The sequence below is a fragment of the Prinia subflava genome, chromosome 24, assembly GCF_021018805.1.
Source record: "Prinia subflava isolate CZ2003 ecotype Zambia chromosome 24, Cam_Psub_1.2, whole genome shotgun sequence".
Lineage (NCBI taxonomy): Eukaryota > Metazoa > Chordata > Aves > Passeriformes > Cisticolidae > Prinia > Prinia subflava.
Window position 1 is genome coordinate 1087555 of NC_086270.1, and position 10324 is coordinate 1097878.

At 50.4% G+C, this 10324-nt stretch overlaps 1 protein-coding gene across 6 annotated transcripts; it reads right to left on the bottom strand.

The window, feature by feature from the left end:
* Positions 1-73: 73 nt before the first annotated feature.
* Positions 74-8624, bottom strand: NCMAP (non-compact myelin associated protein). 6 transcript variants are annotated; one of them, XM_063419081.1, is made up of 4 exons: positions 7859-7956; positions 2347-2441; positions 2136-2220; positions 74-1501 (listed from the first exon to the last, which is right to left on the bottom strand). In XM_063419081.1, exons 2-4 carry the CDS (start codon positions 2429-2431, stop codon positions 1360-1362), a joined length of 312 nt encoding a protein of 103 aa, XP_063275151.1. In that variant the 5' UTR covers positions 2432-2441; positions 7859-7956; the 3' UTR covers positions 74-1359. The 6 variants fall into 6 exon arrangements, with proteins under 6 accessions (XP_063275151.1, XP_063275145.1, XP_063275150.1 ...); XM_063419075.1 differs by lacking the exon at positions 7859-7956 and adding an exon at positions 6928-7178; XM_063419080.1 differs by lacking the exon at positions 7859-7956 and adding an exon at positions 4813-4963.
* Between the last annotated feature and the right edge of the window lie 1700 nt (positions 8625-10324).

The window sequence follows — 10324 nt, forward strand, 5'->3', positions numbered from 1 at the left end:
CAGTAAGATGGGCTTAGCTTTCCTAAAAATCTTGATTTTGATCCCGTGGAACTGCTCAGAGAACATCCAGAGATAGAAACAGAAAATCAACTCCTTTATATTTTTTTGGAAAAAAATTAGATGTGCGTCTGCTGCCCCTTCTGAATTATTAAATCAATCCTCCCTGCCACAAAAAATAAGGTAGAGAACCAGGACAAGAGAAATATTTACAAGGAGATTCAGAAACTTCACAAACAGCTGTCTCAATATTTGGTTTGGAATCCAAACCGTGCTCCAGTTTCAGCCAGAAAAGAATATTGCAAAGTAATTGAATTTAGTTTCTGCACAATGAAAATTACCAGTTGGTTCAACTGACCTGCTCAAGGCATCCAAGCTTATTGGAAAAAAATTGAAGTATAAAGTCTCAGACAATCTGCCAGTGAGTGTGTGACAATGCTGCTCTGTGTCCCCACCCCGTGGGCTGTGAGTGTCCCTGGGAATTCCTTTGTGCCACTGCTGCACACCCACAGCCCTCACACTCACAAAACAACCTCGCTTTGAGTCGCTTTCGAGAATAAAAAATGGCTAAAAATAGTTGGGCTGCACCAGAGAACAAAGCCTTGCAGGGTGAGTGGCAGTAGGGGCTGCACAGAGCCTCCCTTGCTTTATCCAAAGTGATTTTTTATATTTCCATGCTTATTTTTTTCAGTTAAAGAGCTCAGATTTTGTGTAAGACAAAGCATTCTAACACAGCCATGAGCCTGAACTGAGAGTGAAACCTCTCAGACACTGAGTTCCTTTGCAAATGGAGAGTTACACAGTTTATAGAAATAGTTTAAAAATACTTGAAAATAAGAAGTAACTTTTTTTTTCCCCTCAACCTGTACATATATGGCATTAGAAACATGAAATATGAGTAAAGATAAATACAGTTTTGATACCTCCTGTACTACCCCCCAGGTATAAAATAAACCACAAACCTCTTCCATGTCACTCGTAACAAACCCAGGCCCAACCTGAGTTTGGGGATGTGCAGACTTTTCCTCCTGTTTATCATATGAATAATAATCTTCTGAATATAGAGGATTCAAAGTCTCTGAGGAGGAAAAAGCTCCACAAAACCTGGGCATCTTCTCTTGGCTTATCCAGAAAACACCTCGCTGCCATCCTGATGATTCCTAGACCTCCATTTGTTATTTCAGTCACAGGAAAAGTGTCCACACCTCTGGTTTTCCTCCCAAAGAAAGGAACCAGGATTTATATCAATTTTCAGAGAGAATTCCAGCTGGTTGCTGCCCCCGTGCAGCCCTGCTGAGGAGTCCCGGGTGTGCGGGGTAACAATTCCATCTCTTCTCCGGCAGGGAGGGCCAGCGCTCCCGGTTACCTGCTCTGCAGGTGGATGTCCACAGGGATGAAGGTCACCGAGGGCTGCTGCGCCAGGCCGTGGCTGCTGTGTCCCCCCGGAGGTGGCACTGCCAGCTTGGAGGCTTTGGGTTCCAGCTCCCGCCGCACCCGCGTGCGCCTGGCAAAGGTAAAAGGGGAATCGGCACCTGGGACAGTCCTCTCCTCTCCTCTCCTCTCCTCTCCTCTCCTCTCCTCTCCTCTCCTCTCCTCTCCTCTCCTCTCCTCTCCTCTCCTCTCCTCTCCTCTCCTCTCCTCTCCTCTCCTCTCCTCTCCTCTCCTCTCCTCTCCTCTCCTCTCCTCTCCTCTCCTCTCCTCTCCTCTCCTCTCCTCTCCTCTCCTCTCCTCTCCTCTCCTCTCCTCTCCTCTCCTCTCCTCTCCTCTCCTCTCCTCTCCTCTCCTCTCCCAGGGGGAGTTTTGGGGAGAGTCCCACACAGCCCAGTCAAACCAAGCCAGGATTTCATCCCAGAGATGGCAAAAAGTCAGAGCATGTGAGCAGCCTTGGTGCACACTCAGACCTTGCCTGCACCATCAGGAATCCCCCAGAAGAGCTCCCACCATGCAGGCTCCACCAGGAGCTCTGTGTGCTGCCTGTGATCCACTCACAGAGCACTGATAGATGCTACAATCAGCACTCCAGTGCTTAAATTCTGCTGGAAATTGTCAGCAACAAACCCTGAGATGCTCTGTTAGCTGAGAGCAGGGACTTGGGTCCATCCTGGCTTGACTTGGTGACTCCAGGCTTGGCCACGTACCTGTTGTATGTTTTCAGGATGAGCAGAACCACTGTGAAAATTATAATCACCCCCACCACAATGGCAGCAACTATTGCTCCAGAACCTGGGAGAGAAGCAGGAAGGGGAAAAAAGCCATATTTACAAAGTTGTCACTGTAGTGTTTGAAGTTTGATAAGTTCAAAGTCCACTTAAAACCAAAAAAAAGCCACCACCCCACTCCTTTCCTTACTTTGATAGAGACTTTGTTCTTGGGACTTTGTGGTCACATTCACTGAGAGCTGAGTGTTATTGGTCAGTGGCGTGGCCGTCGTCATCTTGAGTCGGCTGCAGAGGGGGAAAAAGAGTGAATTCCTAAATTATTAACCCAAATTTCACACTGCTAATTGGGCAAGTGCCCACCAAAGGCTCAAAACCTGCCAAGAACTGGGGTTCTTCATATTTCCATTGTGGTGGAAACCTGCTGAAGGAATGGAAATTGGTACAATGGCAGTTTTGGTACAATCTTGAGCAATTTGCCTCAAAATATCCCCTGGTCAGTGCTAATAGGATAAAATAAGATATAAGCACAACAGCATGTTTTAAATGCTTTGGGATTTTAGATTTTAGATGTAGCTGAGATTCTGATCTCTGAGCAAATGAGTGTGAAGGATTCTGCACCCAGAATTCAGCAATGTCTTGAGGGAAGGGGAAAACTCATCACAGAAAGGTTTTTAAACTCCATTATAAAATAGAATTTAGAAGAAAAACCATTTAACCCCCTCTCTTGGAGCTCCAAAGGGGTCAGGACAAAGCCCAGCCCCTGAACAGGGACATTGCAACGTGGCTGTGGCAGGAGGGGTGAGTTCAGCCCAGTGTCAGCTCAGGTCTGTTATTGGAAGGGCACAGCTGAAAACATGCCTGTGTTTTGGTGGGTAAAGCTGGATCTGGAAAGAACAGCTGGGATATTTGCTGGTTTTAAAAGGGTTTTCCAAGTGTCCCTGGAAACCTGAGCCATTAAAGGGCTCCTTCAGCCCGAGAGGGGTGTGAGCACCACTTCAAAGAGCCTCTGGAAGCAGCTCAGCTCCCAGTCCTAGGGCTGGGACACTCCAACTGCCCCTTGAAAAGTAAATTATCCTTCAGCACTCGCTATGGAACTGAGTTTCACACTTCAGATGCTGCCCAGTCCAGCCAGGCAAGACTCTGATGCTCCACTGGTATTTTGTGTGGCATGGTAACTTTAATTTTACACAGCAGAAGATAAACAATAGCCAGAAATAATGCAGTGCTAATAAAAATTAATACCAATTAAAAACCTGCAGAGCAGGTCAGTGAGGAATGAGAGGGATCAGGAAGCAGCAGGAAGGGAAGGGGCTGGTGTCTGACTGGGATGCAGGATCAGAACTGCAAGGGCCACTTGTCAAATACTTCAATCCCCTCAAGTTAAAAGTTTGGTTTTCTTCTTTTAATCTAAAAACCAAACTAACTTTGCCCCAAGCCTGTAACTGGGTCATTCTCCCATGAGTGAATGATTCCTTTGTTTAAGCAAGGCCAAGTTAATTCAGCAATATGAGCATCAGCTGAAATATTTTGTGTTTAGACTCTCCCCAGCCCTATTGTCCAGCACAGGGTTCACACACACCTCAGAGCAAGCTGGGAGGCACCAGAGCTCAGGGACAGCTGTCCCTGTCTCCCCACACATCCTCCCGTGTGGATGAAAGCAGAGGTTCAAGAGACTCTTCATGGAAAGCTGAGCACGTGTTCTGACTCTGGGCACAATCCAGAACAAGCCACATCCAGCTCTCACCTTGTGGCTCCTGACTAGGGCACTGCAAATGCCACACCTACACAAGCCTTGTTGTCCTCCTCTGGCTACCAAAACCAAAAACTCCAAATGAATAAGGCTGAACATTTTAATATTAAGCCATGAAATATTCATCCTTCCTGCCATCTTCTGGGTCAGAGCACCTTGGGAATGGGGAGCTGTTTGTGCATGAGTCACGCAGACCCAAATCGTTTTTATTGTCGTAGTGAAACCGCCTGTTTACAAAAGGGATTAATTTATCCAGCAGGCTGCACCAATCTGAGGTGCAGTTTGAAAACTGCATCAGCTTGGGGTTTTTCTGCTCTGTGTAGCAAGTCAGGAGGTCCAAGGCCCGTGTCTCCAGCCAGGTTGGAAGGTCCTGCTGGTACCTGGAGTCCCAGCTGCATTCCTGCCCCGTGAATCAGCAGGTTACACCTGACCAAGCCTCTGCTGCAAGAAAGACCCAGCAGCGCTCAGCAAAATCCTTGGGAACATACTGATTTCCAGCCTGGATCCTGCTCTGCTCAGAAAAACGTTTGGAAAATCAGGAGTGCTGGATAAAAGCCATTCAGCAGGGGAGAAGAGGTGGACTTTGGTACAGTAATCACAGGACATTCTTTGTCCATGACACAGGGCTGCACTTCCCCCTGTGCACACACACCTGCCTGGGCTCTCAGAGCCTCTCATTCACCCTCACGCTCCACACTGCTGGTTATTTTTGCATCCCCACGTTATGGAGCTGCAAATGTTTCCATAAAGTTCAGCTTTGGGCACGTTTCCATTTCAAACACCTTGGCAGATACAGGGGATAAGTTGTTCTGGCAAGTGGGAGCAGTGCCCCCCTTTCTAAAGCCTCGCTGCTGCCCCTGCCCTGCTGGGCTGGGTTTGTTTGGGGGGATGGGGATCAGAGCTCACCTGTCAGCACACCTGGCAGTTCCAGCAGAGGGAACACAGGGAGCACAGGGCCTTGTCTGAGCACTTTTCCAGGATGGCTGGGCTTGGAGAGGCAGCTCCCTGCCAGGGGAGGCAGGGGCTGCTTAGGAGGACACAGATTCGGTGCTTTCACCTGGGAAAAGGTGGGGTTTGCATGGAGCTGGGTTGTTCCTGGCCTCACCTTCCCAGCAGCCCGGGAACACCGCCAGGGATCGAGGCAAGCTGTGATTTCAGGGAGTAATAAAAACACAGCGTCCTTCAGTGAGACCTGAACGTGCTGGGTTCACCTCGAGAGGCTCCAAAGAGGGAGCAGGGAAGAAAGAAAAGCCCGGGCTGAAAGTGGCCTGAGGCAAACAACCCTCCCTGTGTGAGCCTGAGTGTCCCCGTGTCAGGGCAGCACCTTTTCATGAGCATTTGCTCAGGTTCTGGCATGAGCTGCTGGTAAAACACTCATTAAAAGCAGTTAATTGCCTTGCCAAGAGACAGTGGCACAAGCTGCAGACAGCTCTGGGCAGTGGCAGCACCAACTAAAAACCCCTCAGTAATTCTAGCTGCCCAAACCCCTCAGCTCCCACAGGTGACAAGAAGTGACAACAGGACCCCCAAAAGGAGCACCCTCATTTCTAAAGCCTGGAAATATGAACTTGATAGACTTTTGTCACTGGCTCACCCAGGAGCAGCATCTAAACCAGACTGTGAACTGCCCAATTCTAACTTTTTTTTGCTTCAAAGTTCTGGGCCACACACACTTCTCCTCCCCATCTGTGAATGCAGTTATTCATGGGAATGACAGGAGCTCCACCACGTTCAGATCCTAAAACCGCTCCCGACCCTTCAGGGATATGCAGGATATGGAAGAAAACAAGCCAGAGGTATTTTCCCACTGGTTCCACGCCAGGATCTAAGGCACACTGGGATCAGGAGACTTGCTTAGACACTTGGGGAACACCCAACAGAATCAGGATTTGGACTTAAAATGGAAAAAGCCCCCAGGCACCGCCACAATGCTGGAGCTCAGCAGCTCAGAGGACTACACCAGCTCGATGAATCTGAGGCTCCTTCCCCTCTGCAGAGCCCTGGGGACGCTCACAGCAGCTGACACCTCTCCCCTGCAGCCTGTTCTCCACCAGGGCCCCTTGGCAATCCCTCAGTGCCCCAGCCTGGCACCCACAGAGGGACAGGGACTCTGTCACACCCTGAAGGCACCGCTCGCTGCCCTGCCTTTGTCTCCTGCTTTGTAATCACTGAATCAACCCCTCCTGCCCGCCCAGCACAATGCATCCCATCGCTGAAAGCTGTTTGCAAAAGGCTACGCTTGCTTTAGCAAGGACTTCCTGGGGCATTAAATACATTAATTACCAGGAAAAACCAGAAATCACCATTCAACCTGTCAGCAGCTTCAGCGTGTTCCCAAATAATGCAAGCAGTGTAGTTTTGTTCTGTGCTGGAGACACTCAGTGAACTGTAACACAATGCTCTGAGCTTTCGAGTTCCTTTCTGTTAAACATTACTCTGCCAGCTCTTTCCAGCACGCTGCTCAGCAGATTGGGGGGGAAAAAAGTATACAACAAAAAAACAAAAAAAACCCCAAACCACAAACAAATAACGACCAACAAACCCATATTTGTAGTGCCGGGGTTGAATAAGTCAGGACAAGAGATTGAGCGTCCCCGGTGATGAAAGGACACCGCCGGCGATGGAATGAGCTTTCAACAGCCGCGCAGGGAGGAAAACCGGGAGGAAACCGCGCCACAGTCCCAGAGCCAGTCCCGTCCCTTAGGGGCTCCCGATTAATGGAACAACTGCTCGAGCACCAGCTGAACAGAAAAACGTGCGGGGACATCTGCTCCCGATTTCTTTCTGGTTTAGAGGGACCGATAAAGAACTCGTGTTTCCCGTGGTACATCCACAGTGCCTCGCAAACCCGGAGTAACCGCGCTGTAACCACCGCTTGCACTGGCGGCAGAAAGGGACAGAGCTTTGGGGCAGAAAGGGACGGAGCTTTGGGGCAGAAAGGGACAGATTTTTAGGGCAGGAAAGCTACAGAGCTTTAGGGCAGAAAGGTTACAGTTATCCCCATTCGCGGGTGGTTCCTACCCCACGCTCAGCCGGCGCTTCTCACGGAGGATGCTGCGGGCTCGGGGCTCCGGCGCTGCCGCAGCCGCTCCCGGCTCCCTCCGCCCGCCGGGGCTGCGGGGCTCCCCCGCCGCCGCTCCCGCCGCTCCCCCAGCCCGGAGCTGCCCGCGGGGAGCCCGGTGCCGGTGCGGCCGGAGCCCCGGCACAGCCCCGCCGCCGCAGGTGCCTCCCCGGGGCCGCCCAGCCCGGCCCGGCCCCCGGCGCCGCCTCCCCGGGCCCGTGCGGCTGCCGGTGCCCCCGATCCCGCCGGGCAGGGCTGCGGGGGATGGAGGAGGCTGGGACAGCCCCCGGCTCACAGCGAGAGTTCCCAAGCTTTGGGGACAGCCCGGTTTCTGCGGCCCTTCGATGCCCAGAGGTGTCCCAGGCACTTCGGGAGAAGGATCCCAAGCACATCCAGCCTAAAGACGGAACGAGTGGTTTTGTTCACTCGTCAGTGGAATCAAAAGGATCAAACTGGTAGGGAATCCTCGCCTTTAACCTGAACTTCGTTGGCTTTGTCCTGCAGAGAAGTCCCTGTCTGGATTTTTCCTGTGGACATCACACTTTAAAAAGGGATCTATCCCCTGCTGGACCTGATGCTGCTCCCATGGGAAACCAGGAAACCACAGGAACAAGCCACAGCTCTCCTTCAGGCTCCATTTGTGGTTTAGGGTTGTGGAGCTGCTGTGCAGATGTTTTCCCCCATTCTCCATTTCAGCTGCCCCAGCTGCAGCCAGAGCCACATCCCCCACCTCCCTTGTAACCTCAAATAGGATAGAGCCTGCTCCTCACAGAATCTCACCTCCGTAGGGAAGGCAGCAACAGCGGGATCCTGATGGTCCAGAAACACTTGCAGTGGATTTCTTGGGAACACCAGAGGCCAGTTGGGCTGAAAAATGAGGTCCTTCCTTACCTTGCAGCTCTCCCTTTCCTCTTCCAGGAACATTTGTGCTCCTAACACAGCTCATGCTTCACTTTGGTGTCCACCACGGGCTGGTTTCTGCGTTGAACCCACAAAACACAACCACAGAGGCTTTTTCACCAGAAACCAGAGTTTCCACATCTAATTATTTAGCAATTTTTTTGTGCAGCTACAAAGACCCACATTAGTCACTTCCAGCTCAATCCCATAGAAGCTCATGCAGCTCCTTAAAGCCCCAGACTGAAATCCCAGCAGGAATTACTCACAAATCAACTTTCCAAGGGGATGAATTCCACTTGACTGGTTTCCTTACAATGGCTGTCCCATCCTGCATAAACAAGCAGGAGCACGAGGCTCTCCCCAGAACAGGAGTGGTTTTCCAGCCACAAACCTTCCCTAGGCTGTATCTCTGGAGAGCAGAAGGGGCTTCTTTCAACAGCCAGCAGCCATAACTGGGAAAAGGAATGAATGTAAGTTAATAAAAATAATTAATAACTCAATTTAAGTAGTGCAGGAAGGGAGGCACCAGCCCCTGTGACTGTCAGGCAGCCCAAGTAAAAGCAAATATGAGCTCCCAAAGCCTCTGTGACAGCAGAGAGAGAGGGTGGGACTTTCCCAAGGGTTTGTCCTTCACCAGGTCCTAAATTTGTAGCCCTTTACTATGAGCTAAAGCCCCACACCGAGTTTATACACTGTTAAATATATAAATACATTTGTATAATGTATAAATAAATGTTTATACACTGTTACTGTAAAGCTCTGCTGCCAACATCAGTTCACAGGCACCAACCCTGAGCTTATCCCATTAAAGGAGGACCAAAGGAGACTCTGGGATGCTCCAGAAAAATCCTGTGATATCAGTGGACATCAAAGGACAAAACATAACTCTGAATTACCAACCCCTGGGAGGTGACACAGCCTGGCAAGGTGTGGAGTCTCACTGGATTTACCACGGAGCAGGTTTGGGCTCCTCCTGGAACACCAGTTCAGCTCCCAGCTCTGCTGCTTCACCTGCACCTGGCAGGGCAGAGCAGAGCCTGGAGTGTCTCAGGGGAACAGAGAGGGAACAGAATATCACAGCAGATAGCAAGACCAGCTGAAAATTCATTATGATTTGGTTTGGACCTGTGCAGTGAAATCAGGCCCTGGGTGATCTCACAGCCTCAGAAATAATTAGCAGACCCCTGGGAGGGATGAGGGAGCTGAGGTGACCTGTCCCAGCAGGAGGGCACAGCTCAGCCTGGCTGCCCTCCCAATCCCTGCTCCTGTGCCTGTGATCCCAACACAAAGCTGCAGAGGACAGGAATTAGTTATTTTTATGTTTTATATAAGAGCAAACCAGACTGCCAGACTCTTTCCCACTGCCTCAGCCCGGTCCTGCTGATGTTGGAATATGTTCCCTTCAGCAGGGGAATCAAACATTCCCTCTACAAGCCTGAGCATGCCCAAGTGTTACACTGCAGAGACCTGGTTCACAGCAGGGTTTTAACACATTAGGTAACATCTAAAATAACGCTGTTTTCTACTTTCAAGGCCCTGCTCTTGCTTTATGGAGAAATCAGACCCTCCCTGGAACTGTGAGTGATGGCAGGGACAGCGCTGTGTCACACTCACATCTCAGGGTCAATACCTACAGGAGAAGTTTTTTATCTTGCTCTGCATTTTCTCCAAGGAGATGAAGCTTGGCTGGGGTCTCTTTCCATACCAGGAATCTCTCCTAGCAAATTTTACACTGAGTGGAGCAAATAAACAAAACCCAGTAGGATTCATAAACCAGCCTTCTGTTCTGGGCTCAGAATATCCCTAACCCAAACCCAGACAAAAATGGAAATTAAACTTTTCAGGGAATAGACAAAGCCATTGGAATTTTATGCCCAGGGTCTTTCCAGGGGAGCAGTTCTGTGACAAGGCAGAATGAGGAGCTGCAATCACAGCTATTATAAAAGCAAAGTCCTGCCATAACTCCAGAGCACAAAGAAACACCACATTTCAGCTGCTGCTCAAGGAGAAGGTTTTAAAGGAATTTGGGGTATTTATTTATACGAAGTGCAAGCTCAGAAAGGGCTGAGTTGGTGCCTCTGTGCGAGCTTGCTGCTAAAAACAGCCCTCACCAGCAGGCCAGTGATGAGGAGGAACAGGTTCTGGTGGGGGGTACAGAATTATGGCATGGAGGGAATAAAGCAAAGCAGGCTGGGCTGTCACCCTGGAGTGGAGCAGAATCACTTCTGATGCTGATCAATGGCTTCATTAGAGCTTTGAAGCCTCTGTTTGTCCCCTCCTTCCCACCCAGAGTGTCCCTGAGAGGATCCCAAACCCCTCCCGTGGTCCCTGCCACCCCCAGCTCTGGGCACACGCAGTCCCCGTCCCACCTGCCCAGGAGAACATTCCACTGACACCACCAGTGAAAATCTCAATATCCACCTCGCCCAGCATGGAGCACAGTTCCAATCCCAAGGG

Coding starts and splice junctions, on each gene's coding strand:
- NCMAP (XM_063419076.1), bottom strand. CDS start 7,891: ATGTTCCTGGAAGAGGAAAGGGAGAGCTGCAAG. Junction 7,365..7,858: donor AGGAAAGGGAGAGCTGCAAG/GTAAGGAAGGAC, acceptor TTCCGTCTTTAG/GCTGGATGTGCTTGGGATCC. Junction 5,053..6,927: donor AAGCGCCGGCTGAGCGTGGG/GTAGGAACCACC, acceptor CTGAAATCACAG/CTTGCCTCGATCCCTGGCGG.